This window comes from Coptis chinensis, unplaced genomic scaffold, assembly GCF_015680905.1.
Source record: "Coptis chinensis isolate HL-2020 unplaced genomic scaffold, ASM1568090v1 utg136_pilon_pilon, whole genome shotgun sequence".
Lineage (NCBI taxonomy): Eukaryota > Viridiplantae > Streptophyta > Magnoliopsida > Ranunculales > Ranunculaceae > Coptis > Coptis chinensis.
The window spans coordinates 320,097-340,857 of record NW_028238102.1 but is presented as its reverse complement, the minus strand read 5'-3'; the positions used below and the strand labels follow the sequence as shown (position 1 = coordinate 340,857).

The 20,761-nt window shown below is 35.1% G+C and overlaps 2 protein-coding genes across 3 annotated transcripts; both read left to right on the top strand.

The window, feature by feature from the left end:
• The first annotated feature begins 1,049 nt into the window (after positions 1–1,049).
• Positions 1,050–6,822, top strand: LOC147474050 (elongator complex protein 2-like). Of its 2 annotated transcripts, XM_086586767.1 has the most exons (8): positions 1,050–2,310; positions 2,615–2,751; positions 2,867–2,922; positions 3,004–3,057; positions 3,500–3,642; positions 3,961–4,132; positions 5,246–5,365; positions 6,421–6,822. In XM_086586767.1, the coding sequence occupies exons 1-3, from the start codon at positions 1,882–1,884 to the stop codon at positions 2,880–2,882; spliced, it is 582 nt and encodes a 193-aa protein (XP_086442893.1). In that variant the 5' UTR covers positions 1,050–1,881; the 3' UTR covers positions 2,883–2,922; positions 3,004–3,057; positions 3,500–3,642; positions 3,961–4,132; positions 5,246–5,365; positions 6,421–6,822. The 2 variants fall into 2 exon arrangements, with proteins under 2 accessions (XP_086442893.1, XP_086442894.1); XM_086586768.1 differs by lacking the exons at positions 5,246–5,365; positions 6,421–6,822 and adding an exon at positions 3,800–3,880 and having other exon boundaries at positions 3,961–4,088.
• A 591-nt stretch (positions 6,823–7,413) lies between these two features.
• On the top strand, positions 7,414–20,291 carry LOC147474049 (alpha-N-acetylglucosaminidase-like). Its single transcript, XM_086586756.1, has 17 exons — positions 7,414–7,635; positions 8,188–8,261; positions 9,063–9,216; positions 10,044–10,166; positions 10,572–10,657; positions 11,648–11,742; positions 12,579–12,660; positions 13,074–13,180; positions 13,660–13,690; positions 13,945–14,062; positions 16,474–16,583; positions 17,043–17,145; positions 18,568–18,678; positions 19,216–19,463; positions 19,561–19,798; positions 19,880–19,958; positions 20,056–20,291. Exons 1-17 carry the CDS (start codon positions 7,414–7,416, stop codon positions 20,289–20,291), a joined length of 2,217 nt encoding a protein of 738 aa, XP_086442882.1.
• Positions 20,292–20,761: the final 470 nt, after the last annotated feature.

Sequence of the window (20,761 nt, the reverse complement as noted above, 5' to 3'; positions counted from 1 at the left end):
TTAGGAGGAGAGTTTTTGGTGAAATTTTTTTCTTGTTTATTTTCCTCTTACAATTCCATTATATGTTCTATTTAGTTCTTAAAAAGAAAAATCCTAACTATGATGAAAGACAGCAACCAACTTGATTTATATTTAATCCTTTTTGCACAATAAATTTTACAACATGGGGTTCTCTTTTACAAAAAAATATAGTAAATTCTAATAACCATATACCACAAATTAATAATCTTGAAATTTTAAAGAAAATAAACTTTTTAGATTACAAACCTTTTAGACCCTCAAAGAAGTCAGACTTAACATGCGATTTCTAATTTTTTTCAACAACTCGAATTTTAGGTTTGAAGTTTTATACTATTACCATGCTTCATCTAAATTAATTGGTTCGCCAAAAAAATAAATAAATAAATAAACTAGATGAAATTGTTTATGATTTCAACTAGACTATCATATGTGATCTCTCTTTAATTTTACTTTAATCACATTTGTGCTTAATCAAATTTAAATAGGCTATCGTCTATGAAAAAATGCACTCAACACTAAGATTTGTCTTACTTAATCAATTCTCGCTATTTAAAAAAAAAATCAAAGATTTGATAAATTTTGGGTCTTCAATTAGAGCTTTCAATTTCGTTTGTTTTTTATTTCTTTATTATAGGTCTATTAGACATTTTCCAAATAATTTGGTGGTTATTGGGATATCTCTACTACTAGTATATCTATAATGATCGTGGCCTCTTAAATTCATCCGGGTCTTTTTCTGACGCATAATACCCTTGATGAATAATAAAAGTAGATGCCTAGCTATTTATTAATGAGGACTACTTTGTCTTTTTATGTGTTTATAAATTTTCAGTACCGATATTGTCTTTAAATAAAACAATTGCTTAACACCTTTAAATAGGGCCAATCAGTCTTTTCATGTGGGAGTATATTAGAAAACCAAATCCACGCCATTCTCATTTGTACGCATTACTATTAATGTCATTTAATTAGCAATAATTGCATTATTTAATAAGATATTTAATAAGAGGTTCAGAAATGGAAAAGTCTAATTAGAGAATAAGAATAAGAACCGATTCTTTTCCATCTTTGAAGCACAGGAGATTGAAGGTCCTTTGGTAATTGCTGGTTCTTCTTCCTCTAAATCACTCGATCTCTTATATGAACCCTCTGAATCTCCATCTCCCAACTTCTTTATGCCATTAGATTTCTTCTCTTTCTGCCGTGGCCATCGAAGGAGAATTTTCAAACGCCTTGCAGCGTTGTTCATAGAACTTGGCATTTTACTACTAGAGGAGGCATATTTGCTATTTATGGAGTCAGAGTGACTCATGTCGCTCGAGCATGAACTCAACCTGGCACTTCCTTGATCACCACATGCTTCTGATGTCTCGATACCAGAATACAAGAATATTTATGAGTCAGGGATCCTGAAGGAAGTCCCAGGACTGCTTCCAATCCCCTGCATTTTAAGATGAGAAACAAGAGCACTCCTCGCCATATATTCTTGACAATTGGAGATTCCTCCAGCTGAAATGATTTGTTTAATCAGAATTTCTGATGAGGCAGATCGTGGCCGCTGGCGGAGGAGATCAAGTGGTGTAAGGCCATTAATATCACGGATGTTCAGATCAATAGATGGAACGGTCATGAGGAGCTCCACCAGATTAGAGAGAATATTCCCGAGAACTGCCATATGAAGAGCAGTTCTGCCTTCATTGTTCCTAACATTGATGACATTTTGCATGTTCACAATCTTTCCACAGAGCAACTGCTTCATGAGCTCAATTTGTCGATCCAACCTGCGGAAGCCAGATGTTCTGAAACCAGCCACAGCCATATGGAGGAAAGTGTCCCCTGAACTGTTTGTTAGAGCAGTGGATGAGGGTAAAGCAACAATCTTTACTAATTGGACATGAGGACTGGGTATATTCAGTGCAATGGCAGCCTCCATCCAGTTTATCTGCTGAAGGGAGTGATGTCTATCAACCTTATTCAATCTTATCTGCTTCTATGGATAAGACCATGATGATTTGGCAACCTGAAAAAACCACAGGTATCTGGATGAATGTGGTTTCTGTTGGTGAATTGAGCCATTGTGCTTTAGGGTTTTATGGTGGCCATTGGAGCCCTGGTGGAGATTCAATTCTAGCTCATGGGTATGGTGGATCTTTCCATCTTTGGAGAAATGTCGGAGTGGACTTTGACAATTGGCAACCACAAAAGGTTCCTTCAGGTCATTATGCAGCCGTGACAGATATTACTTGGTCTCGCAGCGGTGATTATGTGCTATCAGTCAGTCATGACCAGGTAAAATATACTCTATTTATACTGCTCAGAATCATCAACATGTTATCTGAATAAATGTTTCTGCTATTGGTCAATCCTTCATTTGTTCTATAATTGGCTTGGTTGAAAATGGTTCTTGTGGAAAAATGAAAATTTGTTCAATCAAATGAGTTTACTTGTAATAATTTATTGAAGCTATCAAACAGCTGCTTGAACTGGTTTTGGAATTGTCTAACACTGCATATTTCTGCTATGTATGCTTAAACTGAGTTCATTAATCATGCTTTATTCCGACATTCTTAACAAATATTATGTTGTAATTTAGACTTCCAGAATATTTGCTCCATGGAAAGATGAAGTCTGCTCTGAAGATAAATATTTTTCTGACTTAAGTGTGCATGCGCCCTTTTGTAAAAAGTTTGAAGGTTTCCATGCAAACTTCTGGAACAAAACTAAATTAAGGTAATCTGGAGTTTGGATTGAACATATCTTCCCTTTTTAAAGCTTATATTGGTGTCGAACGCGATAAGATTCTTTAAATTGAATACTGGAGCTAAACTTCCATCGATCGGGTTAGGCACATGGCAAGCTGAACCTGGTGTCGTTGGTAACGCTGTCACTGTTACCATCAAGGTATCATTTTTTTTTTAAAATATTTTGTTGCGCGTGGTCGATGTAACTTAGCTTGAAAGACTGTTTTTTTCTCTTTCAAAGCAGGCTGGCTATCGACATATAGACTGTGCTCAAGCTTATAACAATGAGAAGGAGGTAATGATTTCGCTCTTCACATTACGAATTTTATACTCTCTCAAGCTGATAGGTTTTCCAATATATCTACCTTACTTTCTTACACTATATAAACACATGCTACTCCAAAACAAAAGCCAAGACTTCAGTCACATTATATTTGTGATACTGTAAAGTGGAATTGATGTTCCTTCAGTTCCTTCAGGTCCATAGTTTGCTAGGAAGGGGTATTTTTCGATATAATCTTTTGCTGGTCTTTAATTTCCCCTTTAAATCGAAAGACCTGCCTTTATCTCCTTCATATTATATTAGCAAAAGTCCACATTGTCAAACATTTCTATTGGGTGGCCTGATGTGGTTTTTCTTTGGAATTTCCCCGCTTTTTGTACTCATAGCCAAACTTGCCTTATGAATATGGTTTTGTTTCTGAATTTGGTGTTTTCTTATTATTACAACTATGCAGTCGATACAAACTCTGAAGAAGACATCCCAAGAATACTCAACTGCCTGAAGAAGACATCCGAAGAATACTCAACTACCTGTTTACGAGCAGTAGCACTTATGGCTGTGCTGTCTTATCTTGACTTCTTCTCTATTGGTGTTTAGGTAATTGTAAAGATTATAGCACATAGCTTGGTTAATTAATTGTATTATGTGGTAAGGCCAATTTGCCTCTCTTTTGTTTGTTCTTTATTAATATCTCACTATTTTCATTGTCGTATTTCAACGAATATCATTATCTACTGCTGCAAATTTGTTATAGAAACTCTATTCAGCTGCAGCTGATTTTGTTATGGAATTTGCACCTTTACTTACAAACCTTCTTCAGTATCATGACTCAAAGGCAATGTTGCCTATATCCAAGCTTCAAAGTTCAAGTCATCATTTTTTATTCTTTGTCTTATGATGTGTAACATTTTGCAGGTGCTGGAGCATGCTTCTGTTTGTTTGGCTCAAATAACTGAGGCACTTGCATCATCACCTGAGAAATTAGATGAACTCTGCAATCTCGGTCTGGTTGAGCAAGCTGCCTATTTGGTTTACAATCACTAATTCAGAGGTGGTCGGGCATCTCTCAAAGAGCCCTACATACACGGTATATGCAAATTCAAATATTTGTATTAATTACTCAATTAGTAGACATTGTGCGACGCTTCTTCGGTCTGCGAGTTGCGAAATAGTTAGACGCTTAATTTCATATATATTTTTCTAGGTTTTGTCACTCACGCATAACCGCTTTTAAAGAATAACATACTTATCTTGGGTTCATGACAATATTGGTTGATTTTTCATTTTGCTACTTTTGAATACACGCATTCTTCTCGTGGAAATTTGTCACCGTAAGATCTAAATCAGTATTCAATTACTTTGTATAAATATCTTTAATGGATGGATCACAAGTTCTCCTTCAAGTGACATGAACACTTTCAAGGATATATGTATATACCCCACCGACGCATTAAGAAGAGAAGTGGTGGTGAAGGGTATATTATCATTGGTTCCCTTGACTCCTTGATTTATTGCTCAAGTTGTGGCTACGATAGAAAATTAGATAAAGAGTATGACTATATATCTTCCCAGCTCTATAAATCATATCATTTTCGACCAACTATAGTTGTAACTTATTATTTACGCTTGATATCAAAGTTGGTGGAATTGTTTTATCTATAGATGTCAATGTTTGACATAGCACACCGGGTTTTGCATGCCCGCCCTCGTGAGAAGGATAGTATTTCGCAAACCATTGAGAGTAGCAAGGTTATTATTGAATGCTATTTCCGTTATTAGGATTCTATTTCGGTTTTTTGCAAGACTATTATTATTGAATATGACATGGGGAATGTTCTAAACACAAAAGATCCAACTTTACGAGATCTTAACATGCTAAAAGAACTCCCTGGTTTGGCCATTGTTGGTGCACTTAGTAGCGTCAATAATTTTGCTCCATAATTTTGCTCCACGAGTAGTATGTTCATTAGTTATCATTGTAATTTGGAAATTTGTTGAGGTTTGAACAACATATCAAGAACTTAAAATTTTAAGATTTGGAACCTAATAAAGGAATAAAATCGCTGACGGAGTGCAAAAGATATGTTCTTTCTTGCTATCTATGTTTAGGTATATATTTCACGTGCCATTTGGTCAATTTTTCTTTAGCTTTTCTTCTCTTTCAATCATGTTTTCGATTAATGCATTTTTGTCTCAAGAGCCACACGAGCTAACGCGTGTGCCCATTGTACCTAAGCATGCCCGCCTGCATAATGACTTGCCCCCATTGGTTGAACCATTTCCAAATATTTGGAAAGATATCGTTGACGCCCATTCAAAGGTTAAGCTCCTTTCTGTCACTTACATTTATCGTCGCTTAATTACATTACATTTGTAGCTGCTCAGGCTTTATAATATTTCATGCAGATCACTATGTCAAGCCTATAATGCGACGATGCCCCTCTTTTCTATTTATTCAAAAATCAATATCGATGATGTTGTTATCACTGATCCTACAAAAATGTATCCAAAATGTGCTTCTTAGAAATGCTTATGAAAAGTTTTTGACTTCTTATTTGTTACTGATCTTCTTTTCCATATTTCATATACTTATATGATCTTAGATCTTTGATCTTGATAACAAATGAATTGTCTTTTTCTAATTTCTACCGTGCTAGGCTTAAAATTAATAATCAACAGTATTCAGATTCTTACTTTTGCAAGGTTCGTTTTTTTCTTGGGTAATAACCAATAACCAATATAAAGTATGTGTGGATTCTATTGATTAATTTATCCTGAAGTGCATGGTGGCAAATTCCATATCCTATATTTGGTTGTCTATTACTCTTTTTTTTTTGGCGAAGTCAACAATTTTAATTTTATAAATAAAAGGGGTGGGGGGACTGTGAAGTACTGAAGTCTGGGGAATTGACGTGCTTTATACCATAGCACTTTTAAGTGTTCAAAACCTCAAAACATTGCCAAACTAATAGACACTACAACAATGATCTTAGTCAATAAAATTAAAGTAGTTAGTATCAAGTGATTCCCACTTTCTAATGGTCTTCCTTCAACTGAATCAACCGTCATAGTTGGTGCACTACTCCCATACATAGCTGCTCCATTTGCTACCATGTTATTGATGTCGTTTAGCTTTGTCTTCTTCCATCTATTACAACCACTTGCTTATGACACTGATTTCTCTATTTATATTTTCTTTCCTCACCAACTTTGGAACATTCCTCACCAACTTTGGAACGTGTACTGTTCTCTCATCGAGTTAAGGCTATATAGAAATGATTGGATATGATTGGTGTAAACATCAATGCTCCATTGGTACAACTATAGGAATGGTGTCAACGCTTCATTTATAATATAATGCATAATTGTTTACAGGATGAAGAGATGTATTACAGGAATGTTCAAAATGAATGAAGAACTAATTTTAAAATTACACTATCGAATCTTTTATCCTCGCTGTTGGTCCATGCTAAAGTGTGGAGAACTTGACTAAAAGGGTTGATCTGCATAGCTTTGGTGAATGAAAGATCAAAGATGGTTTTGAACACATCAGTTGCTGAAACTTCTAATTCTTATTTCGGACACAAATGGATGGCGAGATGGAGCTCAATGCCCGTTCTTTTTCTCTTTTGTTCTCAGTACATATGAAGATACAAATTATTGTCTTCTACGTTGACATACTTTCTAATTAATCGATATGACTTTTAATTATTTTTGCTGAGATGTTCAGACTTCAGAGAAACATAGATGTTATTGAAATATATTCAAATTGAAATATCACTGCTATATTCTGTTTTATTGATTGTTTTCTAATACCTTATCCCGATTTCTCACTCAATTTTCTCCAAGTTTAACCAATTTTATTTATCAAGTGCATATTTTAGTACATCTTGGCAAGTGAAGACGTGCATGCACGTACACTTTTGCTAGTGTATATAAATGGTAATGCCAATTGTTTTCTGCCCCCATGTTAAATAGTTGAACCTATATCTTTGCGAGAAAACCAATCCCATATCAACCTCTTTTCCCATATATGCCAAAACTATCAACTCGAAATCCGGCAGTTAATATTATTTTTCGGTAAACTAAACTGGACTTCGGTTTTTAACTTGTCCGATGGTCAGTATTATAAATCATGGCCATTGTAAATGCCACGAAACATAAGGAAGTGGGAAATACTGATAAATCAGAATAAATCGTATATACCGACATATGATCCAATAACTCGACTGGGCTATAAAGATACTTGTTGAGTACTTGGATTCCCTTTTCATTCTCTTCAGTAAGCAAAAAGATTCTCCAACCTCAAATAACTTCACTCTCTCTCTCACTCACTCACTCACTCACTCATTGAACTGAAAGAGAAAGATGTCAAATTTTAAAGCAGTGCAGCTTCTTGCGTTTCTTCTCTTACTAGCATTCCCAACTACTACTACTACTTCTCAAGTGAATGAAGCAATGGAAGTTATATCCACTAGACTTGACAGTAAGAAAGCTACTTCATCTATACAAAAAGCTGCAGCTATGGGAGTTTTGAAGAGATTATTGCCTACTCATGTTTCCAGCTTTGACTTCAAAATTGTTCCCAAGGTACAATATTTTCACACCATCTTTGCTTTCATTCTAGTCATTTCATCTTAAACTATGATAAGCACTATAATTCTATAAACTAAAGAACACACTGAATTACCCTCTTCATTATTATGTTCTTGAGGAATTACCCATATATCTCCTTATTTAGTATTGGTTTGTTAGTATGTTGTATTGCATAGAGGAAGTTTTTATTTTGATTTTATTAGTGAGATTTGTTTATCGAAGTAAAAGATTAGCAATTTATACGATTATGTGAAGTCAGCTGCCAAGCTGGCCTTAATGGTCAACTTATGTTAAGAATATTGGTTTGATAAATTCGATGCTACTTCTTGCTGAAAGAAAAAATTTATATTCTTTATATATTTATTTTGAAATTTTGTCATTTGGGTTGTTAAGATACAGAAAAGTGGAGTCAAGTCAAGTCGGCAAGTTGGTTGACTATATATTAGAGTCCAAGAATTTGTATGTATGTGAATAAACTACAGACCTTTTTTCACATTAGCTTGATTGATGAATTTTATGCTTATTATCTTTAGTTTGATATTTCAGGATGTTTGTGGTGGATACAGTTGCTTTTGGATTAGCAATGTCGATTCAGGAAACAAGCAAGGAAAAGAGATAATGTACACAGAATTTATTTATTTATTTCCTAAAAGATTAAGAAATTCTTGTGTGTGCGCACTGATAAATATTATTTTTTCTGATAGGGTGAAGAATTTCTAACATTTGAGACACTTCCATTGGAATGCCCTGCTCTTCCTTAGAAGTACACAACTCTGCATACATTGTATTGCATTGTTCCCGTTTCCTTCTGTACCTAGTAGAACTAGAAAGTTGAACTAACTGCTCGAGACTCTAACATCTATGCCTGATTCGAATCAGTGCTTCCCAATGTTTTAGTAATAATATGTATAGAAGGGCTAGCGCAGTGCACAAAGCTTCCCCAAGTGCGAATGTATGAGCCTTACCTCTGCATGTGGTGGATATGATCTCCTAATTATATAGATCAACCCCACACAAATTTGTATCCCCATCAAAATTGGTACTTAGATTTAATACTCTTCACCGATAGAATGAGGCTACATTAGGCAGGGTTAAAAGTTTTTGAATGGACTGATATATGATTTCTATGTAATGTTACTTCATCTACTTTTCGACGACCTGTCATCGAGTATAGGGCCATGGAAACTTTAGAATGTGGATTCATTTTTGTATCCTCAAGAGAAATTTAATTTAATTAGATGCTCTACTTGATCAATATGGATTCATGGATCTGCTGTTTCTTTATTCTGGTTTCCCTTCCTGGAAGTGCTTTTGACTCTCTTATGTTATTTTATTGGTCATAGGCTAGTGATACTTCATTTTTTTTTTTGGTTCTTGGTGAGGTGTTTAATAGCATTTTCTGATTTTATAACTTCCAACAGGATCAAGGGCACCACAGCAGTTGAAATTGCGTCTGGTCTCCATTGGTATTTGAAGTATTGGTGTGGTGCTCATATTTCGTGGGACAAAACTGGTGGTGTTCAGTTGTCGTCCATTCCAAGCCCTGGATCACTACCAGTTGTAAAAGATGAGGGGGTGATGATTCAGCGTCCAGTCCCCTGGAATTATTACCAAAACGTTGTCACTTCTAGTTGTAAGTATTGACTGTGTTCTTCTTTTTGTTTTCAGATTGATTGGTTTTCTATTTCGTCAAAACAAACTATGTCTAGAAAATCCAACCTCTTATGAGAGTTACTCCACTATAGTCAGTAGAGACAGATATCATTATTTGAAAATAGTTTGACCCATATAGGGAAAGTCTGAAAGACAAATGGTCGATATTGGAATTTTGCAAGATGTATTCATTGAATGGGGTAGGAAGGGGGATTTTTCATCAAAACTGTACTAATTTTTATTTTTCTTTGAGAATTGACCAAAATCAGCTCGTACAGACTAGAGAGACATTCATCTTGGAGTTTATATAACAAACTAAGAATCCTATGACTTCGCAATTCAATTATGACAAATTGAAAAGAGAGAAGATGCAATTTACATGAAAAACCCTCTTTAGGGGAAACCATCTATTGGTAGCAAAGTCAACTTAATTTGAATAAGTAAGTTACTAGACGTTGATCCTTTTGGAATCCATCGAGATCTGCAGTTGTTATCTTACAATCTTCACCCCAGACCTTCAAAGGTGAGTCATATAAAGTTTTCACATGGCTTCCAATTTCTTTGAAATGAATCGATATATTAATGTATCATACAGGTCTTAGAAATAATTACTTTTCTCTGTGCTTTGCAATTTTTTTAAAAAAAAAGAACATCATGCAAATAAGTAACATAGTTATCTCACTTCTTTTTCAAATTCACCACTTCGATTATTTTAGAAAAATATCAGCACTAAACTTACATTTTTCCAGATTCAGTATGTTTGGTGGGATTGGGAAAGGTGGGAGAAAGAGATAGACTGGATGGCTCTTCAGGGAATTAACTTGCCCCTGGCCTTTACAGGACAAGAGGCCGTATGGCAAAAAGTTTTTAAGGTGATATGGTTATTCACAGTCTTTGTTTTCATTCTATTTTATCTACTATTTGCCGGTTTTATAAACTATATAGCTTGATTGCATGGGTTGAGAAGAGAATTATGTGTTGTATGGAATCTCGATACATATAGCTTGACTTTTGCTAATGTTTGTAAATTAAATGACTCAAATTAGTGAAATTACACCGTGAAGTTTGGTTTCTTTTGGGACTTAACATACTGATCCCAATGTGTTCCTATGTTGTGTTGAAATATTTTTCTGTCTCAGTTTCACCTTTTGTTAGGAAATATTTTCCTTTACGTATGTTTTTTATTAATTAATTTTTTTCTTAGAAAAAAAAAGATAAGAGAACGAGAAAAAGAAGAAGCTGACATTTTGGTATTTGATTATTGTGTTTGGTGACAGAGTTTCTATACTAGCAAAGAAGATTTGGATGGCTTCTTTGGCGGACCTGCTTTCCTTGCTTGGGCTCGAATGGGAAATTTACATGGGTTAGTGAAAGTTAGGTCCCACTGACTTATTTTTTTAAGTTACAAACCATATTGTAAATCCTTATACTATATTATATCTTCTGATTTTAAACTATGTTTGGTAAAATTGTTTGTGACATTGTATTATTATACAAAATAGAAAAAAGTAAAATTTGAAATATAAAGAATTCTTCAGATATTTCTATAGCTGTGTGTGTTTTCGTTATAAGATTAACTAAAGAAATTCTTGTGGTAGAAGTTACACATTTGGCGGGTAACTGGGTACATGTCACCATAGTTATCAATATCGTACGATACACGATACGATACGGATCGTATCGAACGCAAATCAATACGTATCATACTAGTGTATCGAAAGTCTTATGTAGGGAGCATATCGTACGATACGATGCATGATACATTTCGTATCGAGCGATACACTTCAAACACATGAACTATTAAAAATTTTTATCCGAAAACGAGTTTTTAAGATTTATTTAGTTTTTTCTTCTCCTTTCTAAGCCGTAGAAAGCCATCTAAGCTTTTAGGATATGATAAACAACAACTGTAATGCAAAAGCAACAACTAGCTTACTCATCTAACATCTAGCCTATCCAGCCAATCCCTTTATGTCTAATACTAATTTGGGCCTAGTGGTTGAAAATGATGACATTTTGTACCATACACTAGTAGTATTGTGTGTGATAAGATTATTTTTGTACAAAACTTACATACACATGCACAAACACATATAAAACTATAATCACGAGTCTTCACTCTTCAATTCTTAATAATACTCTTTCCTGCAAAGTATGAATTTATGGTATATATATATTCAAATAACTCATATATACATATTTTTTGTAATTAATTTTAAAAATACCGTATCTTATGATACACGATACGATATGCAAAAAATGGAAAACGATATATGATAATTTGACAACTATGCATGTCACCATTTGCCTTTTCAGATTTATTGAAAGACTCCAATATTTGTCCTAAACACAGATGGGGCGGACCTCTTGAACAAAGTTGGTTGAACCAACAGTTGGCTCTTCAGAAACTTATTCTATCTCGTATGATAGAGCTTGGCATGACTCCAGGTAAAGCTTTGGTTTGCTCTTGAAGTGATCTTACGATTTTGATGCCATCTTATTTGTACACAAGTTCATGACAAAGAAGTTGTGATTGAAACTACAATGAAGCATATGTAGAAAATTTCAATGACGAGGTGTGTTTAAGTTTTTTTTTTTTTTTAACTGTAAAAAGAGATATCTCATTAATATGTAGAAAGCAATCCCATTAGAAAATAACTAACCCATCTTAACAAGATGCTAAATTTAGGTTACCCCTTAGCTCCAACACAAAAAACAGAAAAATCTACAGTACAATTGAGGTTCTATGGACATATTTTCGATGGTGCAAAGTATGGGCATGTTAAGGTTCTGTGGAAGGGATGAAACTATTGTGGGAACACTGTAAAATGGTAAGTTTGGAACGTTATAAAACACTAGATTTGAAACTAATTATATTGCATATTTTGTTGATAATCACTCCAAATTCTCCCTATCGTCTACTAAACTTGTGCAAGGTAAAGAAAAAGAAGAAGTAACTTGTGCAACGTATATACCTGCCAAAACGTAATCTTATTATTGATTTTGCCTTAAAAAAAGGAGGTTCATAGCTCCTGTGAGAATATTAGCAGTTCATCACACTTCCCTGCATGTAAAGAATGTTCTAGAGTCTAAACTATGTACCATAACCACGTTGTTGTTAGTTGAGCTGAGAAATCTGTCATGATACTTTATAGTATTTTGTGAACATAATTATTGATTTACTTTACTTACTTTTTGTGTCAGTTTTCTCTTTTCAATATCTGAGTTTGTCTAATATGTTTGCAACGAAATAATTCTATTGATGTTCTGTTTTTTCTGTTCAGTGCTGCCATCATTCTCTGGGAACGTTCCAGTGGCCCTCAAAAAGAAATTTCCTTCAGCCAATATAACTAGACTTGGAGAATGGTAATATTTTAATGTGTTTACTTTCTGCTAACGTGATAATCCGTGACGAAGTTTGGTTGTTACAATCTTTTTTATATTTATCATGGTTTACAAACTCATAACGACGTATTGATTTTGTTTTTGTCAGATTGTAACAAAACAGTTACGTAATCTTCTTGCCTATCCCCACCACACACACACACACACACACACACACAGACACAGAGGTAGGACACACCTACAAATGGGTGAATAATCTCAACAGTATCATAATTCATTAAAATCTTATGTAATGGTTGTGGTCTATGTTGATAAATTGATGAGGTTTTTGTGTTTTACCTATTATCTATTTCTTCCGCCAACTATATTTATATTTTTTCCGATCATCATAGTCCAAAATATTTATTGGCTAAAATCACTTCTCCCTGCTCTAGGAACACTGTTGACGGTAATCCTCGTTGGTGCTGTACGTACCTTCTCGATCCATCAGATCCCCTATTTGTTGAAATTGGGGATGCTTTTATTAAGCAACAATTGAAAGGTGCACATCTTGTTGTATTACATTCATCATATGACGTTGTTCCATTACCTATCAAATTTATCTATACTATGAAAACACCTTATTAAGATCGTTAAATCATTGGCTCTGAGTGCATAGACATGGAGATACCTGCAGAATTTGCTTTGTGTGGATCGAATTCAGAGTCTTTACATAATCTTGTGATGTATGCCTCCCTAACTAAATAGGCATGGGATCAACTGACATGGCCTAGAGACAGTTAAGTGCTGCCCGTATTGACCAGCAACACGGTCAATTGTCAACAATTGACATTACATAGGAAGAGAAAGGATGATGGGCTGATGGCTGTACTTCTGAAGATTAGAGTATCTTACTGAGTGTTTGTGTTTCAAAGTCTTAGTTTGGATAAAAAGATATAAGTTTTGTGGTGTTTCATCTCCTCTGGCATTGATTGACCCATTGACATTGTTTTACATGAACTTGCTTTATTTTCTTTGCAGAATATGGAGATGTAACTGACATATACAACTGGTAACTTTTTTTTTATCTCATCTGTTATTCATTATTGATATTTCTGGAGTCTTTGATCACTTTAAGGATGAGCTTTTGAAACTATGTTACTTAACTTCGTTGTGTTAAAAAAAAAAAGTATTTCATGAGTGAGGATCATATGCTGTTTTCTACAAAAAAAAAAAAAAACTAAATATCTATTTTATTTGTTACTTCTTGCTTAATACATCTCGCTTACCTGAATTATAAGTTACTTCTCATCATGTTCATTGTAGTGACACTTTTAATGAAAATGCCCCGCCAACAAGTGACCCAGCTTATATCTCTTTACTTGGAGCTGCTGTTTACAAGGCAATGTCCTACAGTAATAAGAATGCTGTCTGGCTAATGCAAGTATGTTACCCAGCTCTCTCTCTCTCTCTCCCTGCCGCTGCTGCTTGAATGCTCTATCTTTATATGTGATGATTATATCTTTGTCCAACATACCTTATATGACATATTAGAAAGACCTTGTGACCTCATATGACAAAGAATGCGCAATCAATGAGATTGCATTTTTCTAGCCAAGGCACTATAAAGATGGGAGTCCATTCATGCTGCATATAAATTCTTTTTAACTCTGGGTTGATCCTGCTTGTTTTAAGTTGGTTGTTATAATAAATATTGTTGTGTTTTGTTTTTTATGTTCTATATGGGTTTTCTGCCAACTTGTTTGCCAATTTTGGTGTTTTTTGTTAGTAATAGTAGTAATTGAAAAAAGATAAAATCCTAGAGTTGATCTAGTAGGACTGATAAACTAGAGACCACAACTGTCCCTCCAGGACACCTCAACTACCACTCCACCAAAGAAGTTCCAGTTCAAATCTGTTGAGATGCCTAGTATGGTCCCACATGATAGCCTTGCAATATACATTATAAGTTCCTGGGTCTCTCCACTCATTGCCAATTGGTTTTGAAGTGGATGCTTCAATGTTTAAGATGGCATCAGAGCTGGCTTTTGGTTTTGCCCAACGGGCCTGTTTATTCCACATACTTAAGTACGTTGTCCACGTGTTAAGCTAATTAAGGCCACATGTGAGGGGGCGAAATAGAACTCACTAAACCAGCAGACTCAAAATCCAAGCCTGTAGTACAAAATGATTTAAACCCCTACATAATACAAATCATCTCATCGAGCATCATTTCTAATTAGTTTTTTCAAAAGGCCCCAAAACGAATTTTGATGCACGACTGGTGGAGATCTGATTCTTGTTGTTGTTGTTGGTTGCTTGGAGTGTTGAATCAGACAACACCTATGCTATTGCTTTAGTCAGTCCGTTTATCTGTGCTTCTCAAATATGAACTCAGTCTGATATTGACACAATGGGAGTTTTAATAGAACTTGAAGCACTTTCTAGACATGTTTTCTTTGTCATGAATTGTCTGCTTGTTACTTGTGTAGTATCATTGAGTGTGTGGGATTATGATACACAATTATTACCGTTTGATAATTTCATTGGTTTGCAGGGTTGGTTGTTCTCATCGATTCTGGATTCTGGAAGCCACCACAAATGAGAGTATGAAGTTTACTAGTACCAAATAATTCTATCTTCAGGACCTTTACATTCTAGACTCGAATCAACTATCTTAATGAAAACATCAGTCAGTTCCATGGCTTATTTTTTTGTTGGATGAACCCTTACCAATTTGTGATGTATCTTGTTGGCGGAAACTTCAACAATGGATAAACACCAATTATGATTAATAAAACAAACGCTAAAACTAAGGTTTATACCTTCAAACTAGAAGAACAATTCTCAAAGAATTAATATCTAATAAAAACCATCTAACAATGAAGGCCTAGATGCCTTAAATATAATAATCTTTGTTTCTAATTCTAATTGGAAACCAAAATAGAAACCTTACTAATTACCTATTACTAAAACCAATAAAGACTGATGAAATAGAAACCATGTTACTAATTCTTAAACTAATAACTAATTAAGAAATAGGAGGCATCCATCTTGATATTAGGATGACATTGGCATGATGTCATCAATGCTCATGCATCAATCTCCCCCGTTTGAAAGAATTCATTCTCGAGTTTGTTGTCTTGAAAATCCGTGAATATTCCGTTAAACTCTTGTACAATCATCAATTTGGGAGAACTGCTAGTGCAACCTTCGCCCGTTTAGGCATAACGCAAGCTTGGTGTATCACACTCCTGCCTTTAGGATGAGCTGCCCTCGGCCGCTCCGCGACGACCCAGCCATACTACCACCGATATTGTCCATACTTAACCACCTTCTACAAGAGCGTGGGGTTCTCCCAAACGTACTTGATACCATGTAGAGATCAATCATAGCATGAGCCACGTCTTAGACATAATGCAACCAATGTGGGACTAAACTTCTGGTGCAACATTCTCCCCTTGGGAATAAAAAAAGAAGCTTTTCCCGTAAATCACTTGTTAACTTGAGGAAACTTATATACATATTATTCTTTTTTCAAGTGTTTGGTACTTTTGGTATGGCACATAGCTCCGTATAAGCTTTCCAATATGCCGAAAGAAAGAAATGGTATGGATAGTAGTCCCTCTATTCAATTGTTTCTCAATTTCTATCCATAAAGGATTTCAAAGTTGTGTCATGAGATTGTTACTTGCAATTGGTGAATTATTAACGCTTTTTTCTGAAAGAAATATGTATTAGAGCTTTTCTTTTGATTGATTATATTAGAGTCTTCTTGCATATCCAATCGCAATTGCAACCAGTTGTATTTTCTATCAGTTACATTCCAGCTATTAATTCAATATGGTTCTACAGGCACTACTGCATTCTGTTCCATTTGGAAAAATGATAGTTCTTGATCTATTTGCTGATGTCAAACCCATATGGGAGGAGTCTTCTCAATTTTATGGAACTCCTTATGTCTGGTATTCTCATTTTACATTTGATATTCTGTTTCTCGTAAATTTTCCCTCTAACGAGCTGCATTTTTTATATTATTTTTTGGTTTATTCTGCAATTCTTGCTTTATTTTAATTTTTTCAATTTGTTTTTAGAAACAGTAATAAGTATAATAATGATCATTATTATTTTGGTCTTTTACAGTTTAGTAGCTAAATTTCTGGTCTGATCCTTCATTAATGTGTTCTTTCTTTTTCCTTTTTCTTTTCCCCATAGGCAGAACCTTTGTATTGTTAATAAAAAAGAAAAATTGAGATTGCATATGCACCTGAATAAAAGAACTTAAGAAGTCAATAAATTCCTAGAAGGAATAGACATAAGCAAAACCGATACCTAGAGGTCCCATATATGTCTTGGATGACTCCTGTAGTCCTGTACCAACAGAAGCCTAACTAAATGTATTTCCAATGTCACAAACTGTACAGGTGCCTTTTGCATAACTTTGGTGGGAATATCGAAATGTATGGCATACTTGATGTAATTTCTTCAGGTCCAGTCGATGCTCGTATCAGCCAAAATTCCACCATGGTACGTGATGCTTTATTTAATTTTTTGCACCTCTCATTCTCTGGTGTGTATGATATGCTTGTCTGTGTGGATGTTGGAATGATTCGAGACCAGTCTCACTTGATTCCATAATCAACTCATCTTTGTTTTATATACTAAAAGTGGGCTACCACAGTGCTGCTCCATATCATATTATCATATAGATGTCATTTTAAAATTTGCATATTCTATGAAGTATAATAGTTTTATCGCATTGTTTCTCCTGAATGTGACATCATTAACTGCAGCAGCACGAAAACCATATTCTAGACACCTGGGTCAGCTGTAGTGTTTTCCAGTATAAGATATCTTTTATACTCTTCCAAGTTTTTTGTTTCTATTCATTTGGGCATTTTGATGTTGTTTGAACTTTCAAATCTGTTCTCTAATGCAACAATTTAAAGATATGACTATTATTATGACTAGTAGTCCGTTTTAAAAGGAAAAGGATTAATCAAATCTATTAGTGTGGTTACTTTCTGGTCTGTGTTTTGGTGTAATGTGATATGAGTTTATTGTCTTATTGCTTTATTGAAAAAATAAAATTGTCTTAATGAAGTAGTCGGCAGGCTTTTAAAATATGATAAACAAGAAATTTTTGATATGCACCTCTATAAATGCTATCACCTTCTCCATCTATTTGATTTCCTATCGCCTCATCCATATATTTGAGACACCCTCATCCATATATTTGAGACACCCTTTTTTCTAACCTAAATATCATACATTAACAAGTCTTGCTTTTCGTGAACCCTAGCCATTTTCATTTGAGAAACGGAACTAGTTGAGAAAGGTTTCTTATTTAATTTTCTCTTGGGTTGGTGTTGGCATGTGCATGGAGGGAATAGAACACAATCCAGTAGTCTATGAGCTGATGTCTGAGATGGCTTTTAAGAGTGAAAAGTCCAGCTTAAGGTAGATTAATGAAAACTTCGACTTTTGACTTCTTAGTTGTTAAAGGAGTTATACAGGAAGGGAATCACAATCTAATTGACTGCACAGCTGTCAAGCACGTTCTCATGTCTCTGTTTTAGCCAAAACAGTACCACTTCTAAGGATCTACACGGCTCAATAATCACAAGCAGAGAGGATTTACATGAAAAGATGGCGAAATTGTAATATTTTGGTCCATGTAATAACGGCCTAAATATACTTGGTCCACAATTAATCTTTTTAGTGCCTGGTCTATTCCTTCAGTTGACTTCACTCAGTGTTAAGTTTTCAAAATGCCTATGATGCCTTGCATATGTATTTGAACCAAATTGCAGTTTTTCCTAGAACACGTTTTTCCCAAAGTCTCTTGTTTCAAAATTCTTAGAGCCACATCTATTGGCTCTAAATGCATTGAACCTACTTACTTAGATGTATGTCTTTTTGTAGCTTAACCACTCTTTCCTTTCGCAGGATTGGCTGAAATCATACTCCTATCGAAGATACGGTAAAGAAATTAATCTAATTGATGCTGCATGGGAAATTCTTCACCGCACAATCTACAACTGCACAGATGGAATTGCTGTACGTTCTTTAAATAATCTTCCTTTTTTTACTTGATTCTCTGGGAGATTAAACTTTGTCATACTTATTTGGAAACTGCACTAAATGTTAGGAAGTTAAGGATCAGCCTCTGAAGAACACCACTTTGTATATTCTAGAAACAACTAAAAGGATGGTGTTCCAAAGTCTTAAATAGTTAAAAGGTGGTCCAAAGTCTTATCGTTGTGTCACACGGAAGAGCTTAGCTATATTAAGGCTCTACCGTTTAGGTGGTCCGAAGTGTTCTAGGACTATAGATGGTGTTTTTTTGAGTCCGTAGTCACTAGGTGGGATTGTTTGTTGTTATTGGACACAGGGTGACATTGGGGCTTTATTTTTATTTGAGACATTTGTCGTGGGATGGGAGCTAGGATTGTAGTCATGGACTCATGGTTATTTAATAGCTTGTGATAGAGCATGCTCTTAGCATTTTGCTACAGTTCATCTATCACATTCAGGTGTAGCATCTTTTGAAGGCAATGAACATATCAATGAAAAAGATATATTTCATTGTTGCAGGACCACAACAAAGATTTCATCGTAAAATTACCAGATTGGGATCCATCATTGTATTTCCATTCGATTATGTCCAAAGGTAGCCGCATTGGCAATCTCTTCGAACAGGATAATACCAAAAGATTCTTCTTGAGAGAAACAACCTCTGATTTGCCTCAGCCACATTTATGGTACTCAAATGAGGAAGCCATTATTGCTTTACAGCTATTCCTAGATGCAGGAAATTATCTTGCAGGAAGCCTCACATATAGGTAAAACACTTGTAAAGAAAAAGCTTCAATCTTTTTTCGATTAGAAGAAACATCTACTCAAGAAAAGATAATTGTAATCATGCATGTGTTATCGCAGATATGACTTGGTTGACCTAACTCGACAAGTGCTGTCAAAACTAGCAAACCATGTGTATATGGATGCGATGCTAGCTTTCCAAGTAAAGGATGCCAAATCATTAAGTCTTCACAGCCAAAAGTTTGTTCAGCTGATCAAAGATATCGACATTCTGCTTGCGACTGACAATAATTTTCTACTGGGAACTTGGATAGAAAGTGCTAAAAGGCTTGCTGTAAGTCCTAGCGAGAAGAGGCAGGTAACAATCACATGATTACACACTTATTTTTAAAGTTTTAAAAATGAGTGCACGTCTGACTTTTTCTTGTTTTTTATTAAGTATGAGTGGAACGCAAGGACGCAAGTGACTATGTGGTACGATAATACAGAAACTGAGCAGAGCAAGCTCCACGATTATGGTAATATTTCTCTCGACTTGTTTATTTTGTGGGTGACTAAGTTACTTGACTCCATTTGTCAGTCGTTGTTTATAATCTTCGTTTCTTGTTTACTAAGCGAACAAGTTTTGGAGTGGACTCTTAGCACGATACTATTTGCCAAGGGCTTCAACATATTTCCATTATCTCTTGACAAGTGTGCAACGGAATGAAAGTTTTAAGTTGGACGAGTGGAGAAGAGAGTGGATATCATTTTCCAACAAGTGGCAGTCAGGCACAGAGCTTTACCCAGTGCAGGCCCGAGGTGACTCCCTTGCCATTTCTAAAGCACTGTTCAAGAAGTACCTGAGCTGAGATTTTGGGGCGCTCAGCATTTAATAATCCAGATTAACGACAAACTTTTGAGCTCAGCTTCCAAATCATCTAGCAAGATGGGCGGTTGAAGTTTCTCCCCTACTATAGCGAACAAATGCAAATTGTTTGTTCGTGGCTTGGCAAACATTTGCAGTGGCTCGAATTTATGACTTCAATTCATGCCCAGGCCCTGACGTTATCACGAAACTCTAATGTACTGGTGTTGTAAAATTGCCTTTAGAAGGATTGTCCTTCTTCCTTCTTAAGTAATCCACTAATCCATATATTACATAGTTGATATTACAATGAGATTAAGAGCAATCCATATTATACCTGTGATTGTATGAACATCGCTGAAGTATTTTAGTTTTTGCATGCATGAATACCATAATTTATCAATGAACATTTCATGAAAGTATATACCTTTCTGGCTTTCTCGACGCCCAAACAACTCATTCCTCATTGTCATG

Excerpts from the sequence above, each read along its gene's own strand:
- LOC147474050 (XM_086586767.1), top strand. The coding sequence starts at position 1,882 with ATGAGGGTAAAGCAACAATCTTTACTAATTGGACATGAGGACTGGGTA. Across the intron at positions 2,311-2,614 it reads TATCAGTCAGTCATGACCAG|ACTTCCAGAATATTTGCTCC; the intron begins GTAAAATATACT and ends GTTGTAATTTAG.
- LOC147474049 (XM_086586756.1), top strand. The coding sequence starts at position 7,414 with ATGTCAAATTTTAAAGCAGTGCAGCTTCTTGCGTTTCTTCTCTTACTA. Across the intron at positions 10,167-10,571 it reads TATGGCAAAAAGTTTTTAAG|AGTTTCTATACTAGCAAAGA; the intron begins GTGATATGGTTA and ends GTTTGGTGACAG. Across the intron at positions 19,959-20,055 it reads GAGCAAGCTCCACGATTATG|CGAACAAGTTTTGGAGTGGA; the intron begins GTAATATTTCTC and ends TTGTTTACTAAG.